General features: G+C 41.0%; 1 protein-coding gene across 2 annotated transcripts in view; it reads right to left on the bottom strand.

Annotated features, from left to right (window-relative positions):
• Positions 1-8,887: 8,887 nt before the first annotated feature.
• MEGF10 (multiple EGF like domains 10) overlaps positions 8,888-20,316 on the bottom strand; it is a 177,518-nt gene continuing 166,089 nt past the window's right edge. For both annotated transcript variants that reach the window (XM_006927570.5, XM_045058512.1), the window contains exons 21-25: positions 19,786-19,913; positions 18,060-18,183; positions 13,638-13,682; positions 12,658-12,864; positions 8,888-11,395 (exon numbers count right to left, since the gene is read on the bottom strand). In XM_006927570.5, coding sequence (XP_006927632.2) covers positions 11,214-11,395; positions 12,658-12,864; positions 13,638-13,682; positions 18,060-18,183; positions 19,786-19,913 — 686 coding nt within the window. In that variant the 3' untranslated portion in view covers positions 8,888-11,213. The remainder of the gene's footprint in view (positions 11,396-12,657; positions 12,865-13,637; positions 13,683-18,059; positions 18,184-19,785; positions 19,914-20,316) is intronic.

The raw sequence follows: 20,316 nt of genomic DNA, 5'->3' as shown, positions 1-20,316 counted from the left end.
GATTCCTCCAAGGTTTTCCTGGAGAACTTGTTTTCTCTTAGCCTCTGAGCCCAATTCTAACAATCTAAGAGCTCTGACTATAAAGTGGTGAGTCTAGTTTTGAGGAAAAAAATGAATAATTCGGGATGTAAACACCCAAGCTAACGTTTTCCTTGAAGTAATCAAGATTATTTGAAAACTAGCTGCCTTGGGTTAAGTCAGACTCTCTATAGAACCAGTAGCAGTCAAAAAGGAATTGTATTGTATTATGTATCGTCTTGTGTCATGTAATATGTAAAGCAACATGACAATGTTTTAGTACATTGTGCTGAGGCATTGAGCTTTTGTTTAATAGCACCGTGACTTTGTATTATGTGTGATATTTAAGACTGACTTTTGCTTTAAAAGTGTCTAAAGCCTTTAATGAAGTACATAATGCTCTTATGTTTGTTCATTCAGTCAAAATCATTTACTGGAAACCATTTTATACATGTTAGGTGCTGAGCTCATCAAAGAATCAGATGCTTTACTAAGGGAAAGGGCACTCTTAATAACCAAAAAGGCATTTTCTAGTAATTAATTTGGCCACATGGTTCCTCAATGCAGGCTTAACGGGATTCACTGCCAATCACCTTCTACTTTTCTCTATGAGGGAAAATAGCAATATTTTGAGCCTCTGCATCTTTTTTTCCAAGGCTTCCCCCCTTTTTTTCCTCCACTCTTTAAATAATACATTCTCCTGGAGCTCAACATCTCAGGCAAGCACAAAAAACCCCTGCCTTTCATCCTGCTGTTTTAAAATCATCTTTGTCAAGCGACTCAACTCTGGTTTGTTTTCTGCCAGAAATAAAATCTACCTGCAGTGCACATAAAATATTCGGGACATTTTTAAAATTTAATTTGCAGCCGCAATTCAAGCATAAAGGCCACTGCTATGTATCAGTGCCTAGAGATTTAGTGAGAATTACTAAAGTGAATCTTTTGAAAACGAGTGCAATATGAAGAAAAGAGTCAATCCAGTTCTAGAACATGGTCATCCATTTCTCCTGGTCTCTGTTAGTTGGCTGTGAGTCCAAAAGTCTCATGTGGGTTCCACTACCCATCTACAGGGGTAAAGAAGTCTGTCTGTGTATGGGTATAAACAATGGTGATGAATAGCTTTGTACCTCAGTGCCTTTTCCCAAAGTGGCAATTCATAAATAGATCTCATGCTATGAGTTCGTATGTTATATGGAGCCTAGGACTCTTGAGTAAGGTCACCTTCCAATTCAGTGCTTCCCAGAAAACCTAAGATGGGGACTCCTTCATGGCTGAATAATTAGTCTAAAAATCTCCCAAGAAAGAGAGAATCCAGTTCCTATTGTTTTTTTTTTCTTCTGATAAAATGAACACTGAAGAGAAATATGTGCATTCGAAGAAGTCTGGCTTATGGCATTTTCAGTAAACAGTGCTTATTGAATGTATAAACTTTCTGGACTTCAGTTTTTCCAGATGTGAAATGAAAATGGGTCAGAATAATGTGCTCTGAGCTCCTCCCTTCCAGCCCATACATTGTATGCACCAGCGTCAGGGTTTTGACTTGGGTTTGTGGACTCCTTACTTGGACAATGGGAAATGAGGGTTGTGGTAATGATGTGCTGAAGCGGTTCGTACCGGCATGTGAGAGCCAGTTATTAAATTTTCAGGAATTCTGTGAGCCAGCTGTTAAACCCAGCCATTATTAAAACGAAGTATATAAACCTACAATTCAATACTTTATATTTTTACAGGTAACAATACTCAAAACTCAGCAATTTTCATTATTTTACTACCTTCTACTATGAGGAATGATCTTGAGGTCATTTACATCTATCATGCTTGTATTGTGGAAATACTATGCAATTGTATGATAATGAGCATGTCTTCTTAACTCCACATCCTGTGACACCATATTGGTACTTTCAAATTGGCCACGGTGGGAGTGTTTATACCATGGAAATGGAAAAATGCTACAAATCAATGCCTTTTAATTTTCTCAGAGAGCTGGTTTCAGAGAGCATACTGCTGGGGTCACCAGGCTGAGACCAAAGAGAGAAGGGAGCCATGAATTTTAAATAAGAGTATCAGAGTGCTCCCATAAAGCAGACCATACAGATGTTTCCACAGAGCAAATTTCACAAGGCAAAGTTTTATGTGGAAACCCCTGGGTCATATATTCTCTTTAGCCTGAGTCAAGTCTGGTCCTGTGAAGGAGAGAGTGAAGGAATAGTCTACAATGCAAGCAGAATTCTAAGAAAGTTTAAGTCTGGCCAGTGGGGATTCTTTGAGCCAAAACGGACTGTCAAAGGAATCCCTCATTTCACAGGCAGAAAAAGCTTTCTTTGGGTTGCCCTCCTGCACTCAGTCCCTGTGAGAGAGCAGCCTGTCAGAACCATGGCCTTAGGGCAGATTTTGTGGAGGTAGGGACAGGGACAGAGAGACAGAACACAGGAAAGTGCAGGGAAGAAGATGGTGGGACCTGGAGAGGACACCAGAGACCAGCCAACAGTATAACATGGCTGTAAAACACGGCTCAATAGAAGCAAAACGTGAGAGATGTCAATCATCACATGTTTAGTTAAAATCCACTCTCCTGTAACATCTATTCATAAACACAACAGAAATGCTCTCAGCATCCAACATCACTGTAGCTGGTAGTCTAAGCTTTGTGGGTAAAAATATCCAAGACCTGACTTGAGCTTTGAAATAAAGTAAGAAAATATTTTGCTAGCTAGTCACGGTCTTGTCCTACATCCCTTCAGATTACCAGCTTCCTGAACTTGCAGCTGTCAGCGTGAACGACTGCAATCGTAGGATGGGACGACAGGAGCAACATCTCCAAGCCACCTGAGAAGAATGACAAGGAAGAGCAAAGCCAAACCCGCAGTGCCAAAGTAAGCAGGAGCCATTATTCATTCATTCCATCTATCGATCTCTATTGTACCCATATCATGAGTCAGACATTAGTGTTCTTGTAATACAGCAGTGAACCATTCAGAAAAGACCTTGCCCTCGTGCAGCGTACATTCTAGCTGAAAAGTCAGACAATGAAAGAATAAACAAAGAGATCAAATAGTATTTAACTTCAGAGACCAAGCCTCCATGAAGGCAATTAGCCAGGGTAATAGGATACAGGGTGATGGTTTTTTTTCCCCCACACAAGTGGCTAAGAAACACCTTTCTCAAGAAGTAATGATTGAGCAACAGCCAACATTAGAGCTTTCCCCATTCCTGATGAAGACTATAAATTCGATTCCAACTATTCTAGCTCCCTCTGGCTAAGAATAATTGCATATCAACTAACACAACCTCCGTTTGATATTGACCTCATTTTCTACCACCTGCTCAAGAGTTAACAGATATTATAGATAAATACATTGAAGCAGAATAGTCTATGCTAGCTTCTTTATTCCAAGAGCAATTGTTATAAAAATTGCTGCAATGTTTTGGGGGATAATAGTAAATTATTAAAGATAATAATAACTAGAATCCCATGAATATGTAAGCAAGCCACAGGGATTTTTAAAAAGCTTTACTTTTTTTCTTTAAAAAGTTATTCTTTTAATTTTTTTCTCAAGCTATCAAAAGGGTGCAAAATAAAAAGTTCTTACACATGTAGATGTGTACAACTTAACATCATTGTCTTAAATTATTAAATTCCATCCAATTTGGGATAAAAAGGATGATAAAGTAGTTCATATGCAAAATATGAGGGGCCCAGAAAGAACTAAAACCCTCTTCTTGCATGTTACACACAGGATTTAGATATTTAATCTGAGGCAAAATAATTCAGCATTTTGGCTTTGATATTTTGACTAACTTATTTTTTTTTTAATTTTTTTTTCAACATTTTTATTTTATTTCTGGGACAGAGAGAGACAGAGCATGAACGGGGGAGGGGCAGAGAGAGAGGGAGACACAGAATCGGAAACAGGCTCCAGGCTCTGAGCCATCAGCCCAGAGCCTGACGCAGGGCTCGAACTCACGGACGCGAGATCGTGACCTGGCTGAAGTCGGACGCTTAACCGACTGCGCCACCCAGGCGCCCCTTGACTAACTTATTGTATCATATAAAAATATTATATTACTGCCAAGCCAGGCTTACCAGTCATCTATATGAGGTAGGTAATAAGAAAGAGGATCTCTTTCCCATTAACTATAAAATCAATTTTACAGCATGACTCCAATCATCGGAACGTGATGGCAAATACTCTCTGTGCTTTCTTCGTATCCTCCGTGGTGGGTCATGCTTGGTAGAACTCAGGCATGAAGGTTCCAAACCCGCCTGTGATATGTAATGACTACTGTGTCAATATGCTTTGGCTTTTGCCTACAATCACTAAATTCTTTACCTTCATTTCAGTATGGCATCTAAAGCTCTATTCTAAACACTTGGGAAGCTATGTCTCGAGTCCCTGATCATGGCTGGCACTTCAGAGAAGACACTGTTCCTACCTGTTCTCCTTCCTGTCCCGATGTCCAAGATGGATCTGAAATAAAAAGGCTCAAATGTTGAGCGATCTAGTCTCTGTTTTGTGTTGTATTTAGTAGAGGTTACAAGAAATCTGCTCTTAGGTATTTCAAGATGGCTTGTTCCATAAGTGTCTTAATCCTATGCTAATAATCAAAAATACCATGGCAGCCTGGCCACTTTGTGGCATATGTGGATTTTTCTATTGCTTTATCGTCATTGAAGAAATCCAGGCCAACAACGTAGGAGGAAGAACAGCCCTCCATAAGCCAACAGCCATGCAAGACTTCCAATTTTCTTCCTGAACACACTTCTGATGATTCTTTGATAAATTCAGTGAAGGATGATAAACTGGTGCTTTGATATGTCTAGCATATCTTGTGCCAGTCCATCACACAAGCTCCTTTTCCTCTTCCCGTTGCCCTGTCTCTTGTGGTCCATGCTAGTCGGGTCAGAGGTCTCGAGCAGAATGGAAAGTGGGCTATTTAACAATCTGCTGGGCAGTAGCCACGCTGTCCTTGGGAAGATGGGCAGTTGATGCCGCGGTGGGAGAACAGCGGGCAGCTATATAACCCTTTCCCTGCCCTTTCCCACCTTGGCCCCCTCCCCATTCCTGCTCCCACCAGACACTTTATCTATCCAGCCTTATTATCTTGCCCTTATGAGCCATCTGCTATTTCTGCTTGTGCCATTATGAGTTTGTTCTTCTAGCCTCAGAGTCCGGGAATGTCACCAGGATTTCTCTCCGCCCCATATATACGTATTTTTCATTAATTCTGTTTCATCAGCCAGGTAGGTCCTTTCACAACTGAAAGATCTAAAGGTCTGAAAGATTCACATTATGAACGGATATAGGTTATGGAAGTTTTCTTTGATTGTCTCTTTGATTACTATTTCTCCAGGGCGCCTCTGTTCCCCATCTGTATTAGCAACTGTTTCAATATTGGGTCTCCTGCTTGAGTTTTCCTGTTTTGCTTACCCATGATTACCATTTCTGGAATTTTCACTTGGTTGCATTTCATTCTCTGAAACATGAATTCGGCTTTAGCAGTTACTGACCTCTTTTTTTTTTTAATTGCTCTATTGAAGTTTTAAATTGGGACATCACTGTTTTCAGTTCCAGGAAACTCTCTATGGTCCTCTAATTATATCCTTTGTAAGAGTTTAACTCCTATTTATCCAGGTTTTCCTCCATTTTTCACATTAGCTCCACCTCCATAACAGAGGTTTACTGTGGTTTTCCATGTCAGCCTCTTCCCATCAGTCTGAGCTGCAATGTTCCCATCACGTGGTTGCCTTGTTTCTCTGTCTCTTCACGTGAGAGCGTGTTGGCTTTCAACATCTCTGCATCTCTCTGGTTCTTGTTTGTGTACTGACAGCCAGGGTAGGGATTTTTCCTTCAGTGGGCTGCCAGTGATGCCCTTTGTGAAGGCATCTCAGGTCACAAGTCCAAGTAGGGATAGGCTGACCTTAGCCCAACATGCAAACCTTGCCTCCAGAGATGCCATCAGGGAAGGGACAGTTAGCCTTTCTCACGGCTGCGTCACACAAACAGCAGAGAATGTCTTTCCTTCCCCCAGGTCAGCTGGCCCTCCTCTCACACCCCCTCCCCTACAGTCCACTCCCATCAATTCCAGCAACTCCCATTTACATGTTGCCTCCCACGCCCCCTGCCCTGCCATTTGCACCTTCTTTCAAGAACTTGGTATCTCACTGTGTGGAACCTCTTCAGGTTGCCAAAAACAGTCCCTGACTTTTTCTTAATGGCTGGATTCTCCAGGATAGAAATGTGAAGCCAGGTTACCATCTTTCCAGAAACCCACATCCACACATTTTCAAAGCCTCCTCTATTCTTAGGCGCTGGGAGATGAAATCATACGATTCTTGCTCTCCTAAATTACCACTCTAGTAATAAAATACATATGGAATTTTGTGATAGTACAAAAATAGATCAGGATAAGGTCACACAAATATGTAGCTTTTATAATATTCATTAAATGCTCACTCCTGATTTACCAGCCTCATCATTCATGTGGTTATTGCAAAATGGCTCAGGTTATTAGCTAATTTTTCATAATAGTAATGATAGCTAACATTTACCAGCTGCCTACTATATGTCAGGCACTGAAGTGTTGTGTACGCACGAAGTTATTAACTTCTCACAAAACCCCTATGAAATAGGTACTTTGATTTCCAACATATTATAATATAGGAACCAAGGCCCTGAGAAGTTAAGTAACTTACCAAAGTCACGCGCCTAGTAAGATGATTCATTTGCCTGATTAAATAATGAGCTACTTTAAAATAGCTCATGTATCATTGTTTTCTGCCTCCCCAACTGTGCTTGGCACTCAGGACCTCAGTAAATAAACAGCAAGTGAGAGAAGGAGCAATGTTTTATTCATATTTGATCCCTAGAACAAAGTGCTATAAAGCGGATACTCCAAAAATGTTTTAATTATAAAAGAAGGAATTAACAAGCTCCTGAGATTTAAGAAACAACTTCACATAAGATAACCTAAAGCTATTTACAGATACCTGACTTTCAGCCACTAACCTGGGTTCTGGGAATCCAAATATGTACAGAATGGTGCCTCTGCCCTTAAAGAACGAGTGATCTGAAGGGGAAGCAGATACATGAGCAGTTAAATATAATGAAGTGCAATTGTTTTTACATGTCTCTATCAAGGGCTATGGTGTCACACGTGAAAAAAATATTAATTTTTCCAGTAAGATCATAGGTTCTTTTATTCTCATTAATTAACAATAGAATCAGACATAGAAATAAACGCTAAAGTTTTTTTTAATTAGAAAGTTTATTGCATTAATCTATAAACTCATTTGGTGATATAAATGACAACGGAGGCGAATACTGACCAAAGTTAACCATCTTTGGAAAATAGAGATATTTTCACACTGAAAGCATTTTTTTTGTTTGCTACAATCAAGAAAATTCTTATGTATTTGGATTTTTTTTCCTTAAAAATATATGTTGCGATTTGTTCATATCAAAAGGAAGCCTGGACTAAATACGGAATGAAAACAAGCAGACCCAATGTTAGGTCACCACTAGTAGGAAGACCCTAAAAGGGCAGTTTGCTGTACATCTTTAGTCAAGAAATAAGCACTCATCCACACCACGGGACTCACACTTGCACATCTATATACACTTCCGTGACATAAAGCCTTTAAGACCAAAGTATCTATTAAATACTTGGTTCAAATAACAAAGACATTACCCAAAGATAGAAAATTTGTTATTTGAAAGAAAACGTGACCTTAAAATGTAATTTTTTTAGGACTTTATCTTATTTTAAGTGGTAACCGGACTTCTAATAATGACACGAATTCTAAAGAGTAGGGTAATCCTTTTGTACAACTTTTTCAATATACGTGGATTAAAAATCCCCAATAAATGTCAAGTACTGCTGTGGCTCTTTGGATGTCCACATTTTCCTAAAGTTGTTTGCGTTTCTCTCAAAACACGTTGGTTGTGCTAATGGAATTGGCTGGGAGGTTATAACTATCTTATAAAATTCCATATTGTTTTTCCTAAACTTGGTGAATGTAATTTACCATAGAGAAAATGCTAAACACATTAAGTTCTTTCTTAGCATAACTGCTATAGCATGTGAGAGGAATTTATATCAAGTATTGTAAATAATTATGAAATATTCCTTATCATATAATTACCTATAAATAACATATTCTCCATATTGATGCAAGTACGTAAGCTATTAATCGGGCCAATTTTGATGTATTTATACAAAATACAAATAGTTCATAAATTTTCTGTTACATCAACCTCTAGGGAAAGAATAGTTTGGCTGACATTCCCATGTGAACGGCTTTTCCTTTGTATTGCCAAACTCATGCCCTGCTCTGACCACTGTAGGATGTAGAGAAGAAATTAATTTTATGGTCCCAAATGAATGAATTCAAAGGTCATGAGAACAGATTCACTGCGTGTGATGAATGACATCACATTAACTTACATTTGATATCTCTGGAAGAGTCCAAAGGTGGTCATTTCAGGGAAAATAAAAACGTGTTGGGTCCTTTTGTCTTTTAAATTTCATTCTGACAGAAGTATTTCTCTCTTTACCCAAATCAATATAAAATATCGAGGAAGTTTTGACTTCTTAACCAGACCTCTCAAATACAACATGTTGTTTTACCATTTCCAAAACGCTGTATGTGTTCTGTTATTTGAAATATCTTGAGCGAACCCTGGTGAGTAAGACTCACCTCTGATGCAAATGCAGTGTCAGGACAGCAGCAACCCTGAGCAACTGAGTTGCCAGAAAGAACACACAGGGACGGACGGCAGAGCCCCGTTGGAGTCGGCATCTGCTGCCCAGGCTTTCTGCTGGAGATGCTGTTGCCTTTGTATGCGAAGATTTCAGGGTTGTCTTTTTGGTTTTTGTTTTTTTGTTTATGTAGTGGAATGAGAAAAAGAAAGTTGTTTTTGTTCAACTATCTCTAAGGAATAACGGGGAAACTCAATGTATCGCGGAGCACTGAAGAGATGCTGCTTTAAAAAGAAGGGGGAAAAGGTTCTTTTCTTAACCAAAAAAGGCCACAAGTGTCTCAATTTGACGCCTACTCCCTACTGTCCAAGGGTCAGCCTAAGGCTAACTGTTGGAAAAAATCAATTGTTTCTAAGGTGTGCTCCGGGTAATTCTGTGTTTCCTTGAGTTAACTTTGGGGTTCTCTGTAAGAAGCAGCCAAGCCATCAAAGGAGTGAACGCTGCAGGTGTGTGTTCTATCACCTCCCTGACCAAGTCGCCATCACAGGTGCTGGTGTGTCACGTGAAATCCCTGCAGATAAGTGGCAACTCAATAACTGGCAGGGACAGTGTCTCACGTATGCTGCTGGCAGAATGGATACACAATACACATAGGTTAAGTGACTCACCGAGACAGGATACCACAGAGGGTTTCATGCCTTTAAAGATTCACAACCAATCGTTCTTTCTCATGAAGTCGCTTCCTCATGCAGCTTTTTAGCCCTTCTCCTTGCTCAGGTAGGTCAAAGAGAAACCAGCTTTCTTCCATTCTATTGGCATTCTCTTGAGACAACTGCTTTGAAGCGAAAAATATTATTGCCTGATAGGTATGCACAGGATGAGCATCCATTCTGGGTTACCTGGGACGGTCCAGATTTAGGCCCATTGCAGGTTAATTATTAACAATGCCCTCATTTACACTCAAAAGTGTCCCAGTTTGGATGATCAATTATGTGATCACCCTAATGAAGGTCTTCGTAAGAACAGCCTGTAGTACGTGCTCAATAACCAATGGTTCCTCGCTCCCCTTCTCCCTGCTTTAACCAAGACTCAGAACACACAAATCAAAAGGAGCTCCATTTTGAAATAGTAACAAGTTTCTCTATTTCAAGCATGAGCCATTCGCCTATGGTTACTTTACTATTTTAGTAATGACCAATTTTAATAGATTTGATTTTATATATTCTCATCTCCTCCCTCCAAAAGGAAAGAAAGAACAATGCATTTTTGTCAGGCAAAAAGGTAAGTGGCAATAATACAAGAAACAGAGAACATATAACATAATTTTTTTTCATTAACAATCCAAGCACTACAAAACGTAGACTATACAACTTAAAAATGGAAATACAAATTAATGAAAAACGGGGTACATGTCATATTAGCAATGCAAAAGACCAGCTTAAGCATAGTTTCTGTAAATCGACAATTAATAAAAGGAAAGTGCCCTTTTCTCAAATATGCACAAAAATATTTCGGTCACGTCTAGGGAAAAATTAATCAAAACTTTCTGCTAATTCTATATTACAGCATGTGTCGCTAATGGTTTACAAAACCAAAACGTCTTCTTACACTTAAAATTTACACCCTTTCCCAATCATTATACACTCGTTCAATCCCGTCTGTCAAAAATAAAACAATCTATTTTCTGTATTTATGAAATAATTATTGATATGTCATGGACCTTACATGGTGAATGTGTATGATGGGGACAGGGATCAGAATGATGTCACAGATCTAAAGTGGGCCAAGGGTCAAAGAAGATTAACCTCTGCCTGCCACATCTGGACAGTGATTTCTGAAATAATGCTACTATGGCTAAAATAATTCTAATTTTTTATTTCTTCATCCTAAAAAAGTCTAAAGTTTTCATATTTAAATTTGCTAACCAGTTCTAGAGTTTATTCAAAGTCTATCCAGTATGCCACTCGACAGAACTTTTCTTCCTGGGTTCATATTATCCCTATAATTCTAAATCCAGGTGCAAAAAAAAAAAATGTAAGGACTCGATAATACTCCCCTTTTCTTCTACATGTTTAGTGATTCACACCAGATTTTATGATAACTGCACAATCCTAGGTACAGGTCTGCAATGCAAATGAGAAAGAAAATACTTAGATTTTAAGGTTCAACCAAACACCAATGTCACTGCAGCCCACAACTCCCTCCCAAGGACTTCTACAAGTTCATGCTTTTAGCCAAGATCTTATAGGAAGTCATGCTTCACGAGCGCAGTTCTAAAACTAAGAAGAATAGGAAGTCACACTGATATCTCCTTCCAGGCCACCAGTACAAGAAGGACCTACGATCAGCCAGCCTCAGCTTTGAGCTTTCTGGTTCACGTCCAACAGTTGCCTACCAGGGAGATGAACATTCCCATAAGGTGGCAAACTCGAGGATAGAGGAGAACCAACTGCAGTTCTGGAAACTTCCAGTGGCTACCAGGCGGATCTTTGGTGTCATTCGCTGCTGCTGCTGCTGCTGCTGCCGCCATCCTCTTGCTTGGGGGAGGAGGAACTGTCTCGGACCGGCAGCAGGTCGTAGTGGCAAGGGATGTGACTGTTCTTTGGGAGGTCATATGGATCCTGGGTGAGATGCCCATTGTTGCTGAATATTCCTTGGACAACACTCACTGTAGGTTCTGTGACAACCAGGGACACGTGAATTCATCAGCAGTGGAAAATTTAGACAGAAAAGAGTATGGCATTTCTTGCAAATCTCAAACATACAAGAGGGGCATTTATAAAAAGATAAATATTATTTTATGAAACAAATGATGCTTTTATAATCACTTAGGGGTGGCTACTCTGGGCTGTGAGACCAGCTGATGCACACAATGGTGTTCTGCATGCCACTGGTTTGGATGGAGACATCCAAGGAATACACAGAAATCCTGGATATGAATCATTGTCTGAAAAACATCTTGGAGATGATCTAGTCCAAACCCCTGACTCCACAGGTCAGAAGATTAAGGTCCTTGTAGGCTAACTCAGTTCATGGAAATACTTAACAAGTTCATTTTATGACTCAGGACCCACGCTCTCGGTTCAGCTCTGTGTTAAAGTGGTGGGTTTACAGGACGGTCCAAAGCGGAATAGTAACTGACTTTTCAACGATAAATCTAGGTCACTACAACTTCCACTGTAAAAAATCTGCCTTAATTCTTTATGAACAGTTATTTATCTTCTCAGTGACATGTCGATGGCCTAAGTTGCTAGTGACTAGAGTTAAATCGGCCACTTCATTTACAAGTAGTAGAGAATTTTCTAAAGTTTAAATCATAAACGCTGAGAACGAGAGAGAAAAATTAAAATACATGGCCCTACTCTACCTACTCAATGATACTTCTGATTTGTTTCAACTTTCCCCGAACGGTATTTGTAAGGGGCAATCAAAACAATTCTAATTTTAAATTGAATTCTTATTAAGTTCCATCAGATTCACATCTGAGAATATTAGCAATGTATTAGACACATTTAAAAGTAAAATGTTCAATCCTGCTAAGAGCATGAATGTAATGGATGCAATCAGGAAATGGAACCACCTGCTTCATCCACCTGAACCGCTTGTTTTGGCCAACGCGACATAATAGCTGAGGTGACACATGCGCTATTCCACATGGGGGCTCAAATATTCACTATGGTTCCAAAGCAAGAGATGGGTGACCAGGTGAGAGATAGGAAAATTTACTTTAAATTTTCTAGCTGGTATCTTCCCTTAAAAATTTAGGTGACGCCAATTAATATGATCACTGTAAACACAGGTTTGCACTTAAAATATGACCACTGTTTGGAATAACGTTTATATGAACTGTTATTGTACTCTCAAAGACTCCCAAAGACTTTAAAATCGTTTCAAAAAAAATTCTTAGGTGAGGCTCTTCCTTTGGTTAGGGGAACTCACCAACTTCATAGACATTCTTGTTGGCTGACGTTGAGTTATTGATCTCTGCATATGGGGAATCTCTCCGTGCTGGTGACTTCATCTCCACATAGCCACACTCTGAGTTTTTGGGGATGAGTACAGGTGGGTCTTTAATAGTGGCATATGGGTTTTCAGAACTGCTTAGGGAGCAATTACTTGAATTATATTCAGAATTCTTTCCCAAGTCTGTGAAGAGAGATGGGGGAGGAAAGCATGGACAACATTGTTTTTTTCCCCTGGGATGACTTACTTGGACAGATTACTTCTTTTCCTTTGTAGCTAGTTTTCTCTAATTGTATACGCCGACAACAAAACCATACATTCGTCACTTACTTTGGAGAGACTCTGCTATAAAATGACTCAGGCATAGAGTAATTTCAGCTCCTCTCTAAGGTGAGTATCCACGTATACACTGTGGATTTGATTTAATTTTGATTTTCACACTCCAAATTAATTCCATTTTAATTTACTAATTCCCAAAGGCTTCAATCAAGAAACCACCTGCTGATGGCCCCGGGAGCACAAGAAGGTTCTATCATCATGGCGAGGGAGGCATGCGTGACATGAAGATTCCTGGTAAAACCCCAGGACTGGGCACATGAAGTTATTCATGTAACCATGTGGAGCTCTTCTTACTTTCCCTGCTGTTTCCATTTTTGCATTTCTCGTTCCCCATAAGTCATATATCTTTTCAAGGAAATATGAGTGTTTCCCCAGCAAACTGAAAAACCTTTGTTCCCCCAAACTTATGCCCTAACATGATCCACCTATGGTCATGCTTTTGATCTCAGTGAACGTTGTTTGTGTTGTTTCATGGAGTAATTAACCACACTAACAACTCTACATTTTCTCTAAACTGCCACTCTTGCTTGTTTAGCAAATTATTTCAGTCTCTGAGATAAATTAAAAAAAAATTATGATTCTGATAAATGTACTTCTTCCTTAAACTTAGACCATACCTTTCAAGGATTTTCCCATATAACTTCTGTCAAGTCCAAAAGCTCCTGTGATAAAGAAGAAAAAAAAATGCCCAGTGAGATCTGGAAACGAGAAAAATCCACTTAATGTTCCAAGGTCATGGAGGAAGCTCGTTTGAGCACCTACTACTTCCCTACCGCAGGAAATAACCGAGCTGCTGCTTTCCAAACCTTTGTACCCAGATCACTCATACCTGGTGTCTTCAGTGCTTAGAATTTAAAATACATATATATGTATCATTCTGATCATTCTGCTCATTTACAGTGCATTGTGAAAGGTTAATCAGTAAAGGTAGAGAACGGGGCATGGATGGATCGGTACACTTGATTCAAGGTTGTACTATGGGAAGGACAAAGCCAGGACTAGAACTGAGACAAAGGACTTGCATTTCATCACTTGCCCACCACGTGACTTAGACAAGAGGTTCAGCTCTCTCGGTGTCAACTTTTTTGTCTCTCAAATGAGGAAAACAAAACCTGCCTTGCAAACTTTACAGGGTGGGTGTGATCATTAAGTGAATTGGAGCATATGCAAAGCCTCATAAATTCTGAGGCACCGTATAAATGAGTGGTGTTTCAATGACCGTAATGTTGAACGTGTCCTGTGACCCCCAACTTCAGTCTACATGCAAGCATTTCAAGGGCTCCTCAATGATCTTTTAAAGAAATGTTATAGACTTGGATTAGAAAGAGAGAATCAAGTAATGACTTGTGATGAATAGTCACATAAGAAGGAGAATGGTAAGGAGAAGGCCCCCGGCCACTGTGCATGTATTCCTTGTATGTCCTGTGGGACACACTTTTGTGGAGAAGAAGGGAGGATCCCCTAAAGGGAGAGGATGTGTGTAATATCAATCATCATGGGACGGGAAATGGGAATGTCTTCCTCTCTCAGAGGCTGTTTTCCTTCCTCTTGGGTCCAGATTGTGAAGCCCAGTTCCCAGGTGGTGGGAAAGGTGCCCAGTTACACAGGGAGGCAGGACAAGGATGAAGAGTGAATTAACCTAACCAAAGTGAGCCTCTGGCTTTCACCCTAAGAACTGCCTTAGAAGGTGATCTCTATACCCTTGGGATATCCCACCCAGTAAACGTGTTTTTGTTTATCTGGGGCCTAGGGCTACACTGGATCGTCTAACAAAGTGATTTATGGAAGGGGGCTTGGCACTTGGTGTCACTTTAATCTCCAGATGGTCTGGATGAAAGGTTAACGACATGGGTGGTCAACTGTGTTGACCTGATCGAACTCTAATAAAAATTCTAGACGCCAAGGCTGAAGTAAGCTTCCCTGGCTGGGAATACTTCATGCATATAGTCATATACTGTAGCCAGGAAAAGTTAGCACTTTCCATGATTCTACTGAGAAAGGATAAGTGGAAGTTTCTGACTTTGAACTTTCCTTGATGCTGCCCACTGTGTCTCTTCCCTTGGTTGATTTTAATCTGTATCCTTTGGCTGTGATAAACTGTAACCATGGGTATTAACAGCTTGCAGGGAGTTCTGTGAGTCTGTCTGCCAAATCATTGATCCTGAGGATGGTCTTGGGGATTCCCAAACTTTATAAAGAGACCGCATGAAGACGGGCAGGACCTGTGGCCTCTGAGAGCTCCCTATCAAGGAACCCTGTCCTTGCTACTCTGCCAGATTCATTTAGCTGTCTCCGAATTGTAGCAAAGTCTCATGAGATGTCCATCTTGGTCTTCGCTATGCAATGGCTAGAGTCCCCCAAGGGGCTCAGGAGAGAATCAGCATGAGGCAGATAGTAAATTAGGGAACACGAGTGGCACTGTTAGACCAGCGCCCCTGCCAAGTTCTCTCTGGGTGCTGTTTTAGCAAGGGAGCAGGCGGGTGTTCTCATAAACTCCCCCATGTCTCAATTCCTGGATAGATGCTTTCAAAAGCCTACCTTAATCTAACTCATTCAAGGAGCCACAACATGATCACTATTCCTAAGTCACAATGAAGAGATCAGCTGCAGTGGAGTGATTAGCCCAGCGCCCTATCACAGAAGTAGGAATCAATCTCAGGGCTTTTGTGTCAAGTTCAGGCCTCTTTCACACAACATCACAACAACTTTTCCATCATTCAAATCACCTACTCAGTTTATCATCCATAGGGTGCCTTATCCTGTTCTTGGTAAGGGCAGACTTTTTCTGTGCAACAACTGTAAAGGACAGACGGGAACACATGAAAGAGATCCAGAATTTCCAATGAAGATTTTATACTTTTAACAATCAGTTCCGTGGGCAGAGAAGTTTATCTGTGACCATTGTAGTGACTGTGTTCTACAGTCAGGACCATGGGTAGCAGGTGTAGGTGGAATAAGAGAACTTTTCTCTCATTGGTGCCAGGTAGTACTTTACTAATACCAATTCATGTATTTCTTTGAGCTACATTACTCATGTAATTTAGACTTAAAAAAAAATCTCGGGGTGCCTGGGTGGCTCGTTGGTTAAATGTCTGACTTCAGCTCAGGTCATGATTCACGGCTTGTGAGTTGGAGCCCCAAGTCAGGCTCTGTGCTGACAGTTCAGAACCTGAAGCCTGCTTCGGATTCTATGTCTCCCTCTCTCTCTGCCCTCCCCCACTCTCTCTCTCTCAAACATAAACATTACAAAAAATTTATAAAACAAAATCTCTCTGATGTTAAATGATTTAACCAATACATATAGTGTGAATCTGGTATATAAATAATTCAACTATGTTCAGAAATACACAGCTACTTGATAATGTTCATGTAGAATATAAATAAAAGTAAAAAATTTGTACTCATTTTCCTACTTTAACATTTGCATTCCAATAGTAATAAGGGATTCCAGAGCCCTTAAAGATTGGTTCCTACATCCAGCTCAGGTGATTTGACATATAAGGGCTTCACAGAAAGAACAGTGGAGGAGTAGTTGGAAGACCACCTTTGAGACCTGGCTTTACCCCATTCCTCTATGAAATCTTGGATGATAAGAGAGTTAACCTCTCTTTGATGACCAGTTTATTGCTCTATAAAACAAGATTCATAGAAAGGACCGCCCAGGAGTGTTGTCAGATGCAGCAAATAAAAACACAGGAAGGACAGTTACATGTGAATTTCAGAGAAACAACAAATTATTTTTAGGGGAAGTATGTCTCTTACAACATTTGGGATATACCTATGCCAAAAATATTTGTTGCTGCTCTGAAATTCAAATTTAACTGGGTTTTCTGGAAGCCCCACCATCAAATAAATACAAAAGAAAGGGTTCATTACCCATAAGGCAATGCACACATCCGTTATGGTGTCATCAAGCACCTCTTTGAAAATGAGGTGCAACAGCTTGGCAATGGCACTATTCTTTCATTGGGGAATCACAGCAGCTCTTTAAGGGTGGTCTAGGAAGCCCTACCCCCTTTTCAGCAGTGCCACGAGATCAAAACTATTCTCATAATAGCACAACGACATTATTTTCCTGTTTCTCTCTCATTCTCTCTCAAATGCATAGTGGTTTTTCAAGAGCTGCACCAAGTGTGGGATCACCACTGACTGAATGCGGAAGCAGATACGAGAATCTATCCTCTACTGAGCCAGATGTTAAAGAGATTTATAAAAAAAGGTAGAGCAGTGCCACTCTTCTCACTAACTTGTTTTTGTTTTAGAAAATGTAGTGATTTTTTTCATAAAAATGTTTTATGTTATCACGAAATGAGGTGACCTCTATTACAAGCAAATAAATAACTACTTTAAATGGTCTCAGTTTTAATTTGGAATATGGTGAATATCAAAAGATATAACCCATAGTGACAGAAGCTCTTTGGGGTTCTTGGTAACTTTTAAGAGTGCGAAGGGGTCCTATTCCAAAATGTTTGAGAAGCATTGGCTTACTGTACTCCTGTTGATAGTTTCATTTCTTCACCTAAAGCGAAGGGGTTCTCACGTGTGGGTGGCCCGTGGTAAAAGAGTGCAAAGAGGAACACATAGCCTGGTACCACCCTGACAGGATTAAAATCCCAGCGCCACCATTTAATAGGCTTTGAGACTTTTCTCAAGTTACTTAACCTCTTCGTGACTCAGTTTCTCAACCGTCGCACGGACACGATGGTGACGGTAACAGAACGTACTTACCAACAGTGCATACTTGTCAGAACGACGTAAGTTAACATATGTGGGGTTAGAATGGGAGCTACACGCAGCCAGGGATTCTTGTCTCTTTGTCTCAATCCCCGGCACATACCAGGACCTTAACAAATGTTTGTTGGATGAATAAAGCACCTAGGACAGCAATAAGCGCCATACGGGCATTCGGTATAATTCTATCATTCTGCTTCTTTAGGGATGTTTCCAAGAAATCGGTTTGGCAGATCATCAACCTGTGACTATCGGAGGTGACTAAAAGATGAAGGAGCCCGCTGAGGACGGACACGGGGAGAACTTGCCCAGCTCGTTGAGGTAGCCGCCGTGTTTCCAGTCTGCCGGCAGCGTCCCCGTGCAGTCCGCCGCGGGGCCCCTCTTCCCGGGATTCACATTTTTCAGATTCACAAACAGCTGGTTGTTCTTTGACTGTTAAAAACACAAACCGTAAACGGCGTCAAAAGAGAACGCAGCATGGCACAGCACAGTGTTGCCCATCTGGGGAAAGCGTGTCCGGGGCAGGAATCGAGGGCTGCTTTTCCAGTGAGGACGCACAGAGGGGCAGAGGTGACCACCGGGCAGGCCGCAGAGGGCAGCAGGAGTACGTGTCTCTTGGCCCCAGCTAAACCCCCTCTGGCCTCAAGTTCTTCACTTCACTTAGTCGCCCTGTTCCCATTAGATTTTACTTGGGTTAACGTGCAAAGAACTTTGAAGTGAAAACACCAAACTCTGGGTTTGAGCTCTCCCGCCAAACACTGCATGATTTTGTATGAGTCACCGGTGACCCTGAGCAGTTTTCTTAGCTATAAGTACGAGGATGAGATGAGGGACTTTGCCTCCTTCTCTGAAAATGTAGGCGAACAGACGGCAAGATGCACACGGAAGTCTCCCGGGAAGGTGAAGTACTATCTACCTATCAGGCACTGTAGTTAAAAGCCAGCTGCATTAATTTAATTGCAACTGGATTAATTTAACTACCTTGGTTTTTCTTCCAGCAGAGAGCTGGAATCAGACGATCGGGATTGGAGGAGCACCTGGGTGGCTCAGTTGGTTAAGTGTCCAGCTCTTGATTCGGGCTTGGGTCATCATCTCATGGTTCCTGAGATTGAGCCCTGCATCAGGCTCTGCACTGACAGCATGGAGCCTGCTTGGGATTCTCTTCTTCTCTCTCTCTGCCCCTCCCTTGTTCTCTCTCTCTCTCTCTCAATAGATAAGTAAATAAATAAATAAATAAATAAATAAATAAATAAATAAATATTTTTTAAAAAAGACAATGGAGACAGGAAATATAATTTGGGGCGCTCAGAAGGAAGAAATGTTTGGGATTTCGGAGCAATCTAGAAGAGACTGGGGTGAGGTGAGTGACACAAGAGGAGAAGCCTGGGTATCCAACCTCTCTGTGCATCTATATAAAATGAGGATAAAAATCACTCTTGATTCATAGAGTCGGTATGAAGATTAAACGAATTTATATTTGTAAAATGATTAGAAATGCTTGGCACCTAGTTTGTTGCTATTTGATCATTTAAGAAATTTCAGGTGGTTGAACCCAAATAAATGCATGTGGTTGTTGTTTTTGTTAGGAAAGTGCAGGGGGCCCCCAAAGGGCATTAGAAGAGACGTGGTCAGAAAAGACAAAAGCAAAGGCCCAGGATGGAGTCTGCTTAGGCCTGCTCTGAGACATCCTTGGAAACCTCATGCAGTATGAGAAACGTTTTTCCAAAGAGGTGCAACGGAAACAGCGCAAATTGGAGACAAGGAGACCGGGGACCATGACTCACCCTGCAGCTGCCTCCCTCAGCAACTAGAAAGCTGTGTTTTGCAGTGACTTAAAATCCCCAAGGCTTGTGTGTTTTACCCGTAAACTTGGGATTCTAATACGCACCCGCAAGACTGTTGGGAGGAACCAACGAGATAAGAGATATCAAGCTCCCAGAACCCCATCTGGGAAACGGCAGCTCTCCCCGATATGCCCGTTCCTCTCCTCGCCCCCCTACCCACCTTCGGCGACCTGGAGCCATTTCCTCTCACCTTTGCGATGGTCATCCTGTCTCTGTTGTTGACGTGCGGAGATGTGGCGCACTGGGTAAGCGTGTGGTAGCTGGGGTTGGTGAAGTAATGACTGTTAGCATTTCCGCTGTTGCTGTGGGGAAGGGTTTCTGTAAGAAGAGAAGGAAACGGTTAAGGTGACAGGCTCTTCTAAATCCGTGCAGGCAAAAAGAAGGCAAAATAACAAGTATGAATATTGGTACCATTCCCAAATCACAGGCTGGGCAGAATCCCCTCCTGCTTAGCATACTCAGCAAAGCTTCTAGAAGCAGCAGGTGTCTGCCCTCCTACCTGCCTCCCAAAAAAGTGTGCCCGGGTCCTCAGACAAGTCCTCTTTGCTTTGAGGCTTACACACCTGGAAAGCCATTGTGTTGAAACGAATCCTGTTGTAACTTTCCTCTTTTTTTTTTTAAGACACTTAAGCTCTTGCCATAATATTCTTTGCTAGAAATACACTATTAAGTAAATCAGCTGCTTTGTGTATTCCCCCCAGAATCAGTGTATTTATAGACA

This window comes from Felis catus, chromosome A1 (assembly GCF_018350175.1).
Source record: "Felis catus isolate Fca126 chromosome A1, F.catus_Fca126_mat1.0, whole genome shotgun sequence".
Taxonomy (NCBI): Eukaryota; Metazoa; Chordata; class Mammalia; order Carnivora; family Felidae; genus Felis; species Felis catus.
This window is presented reverse-complemented; position numbering and strand designations above follow the sequence as displayed.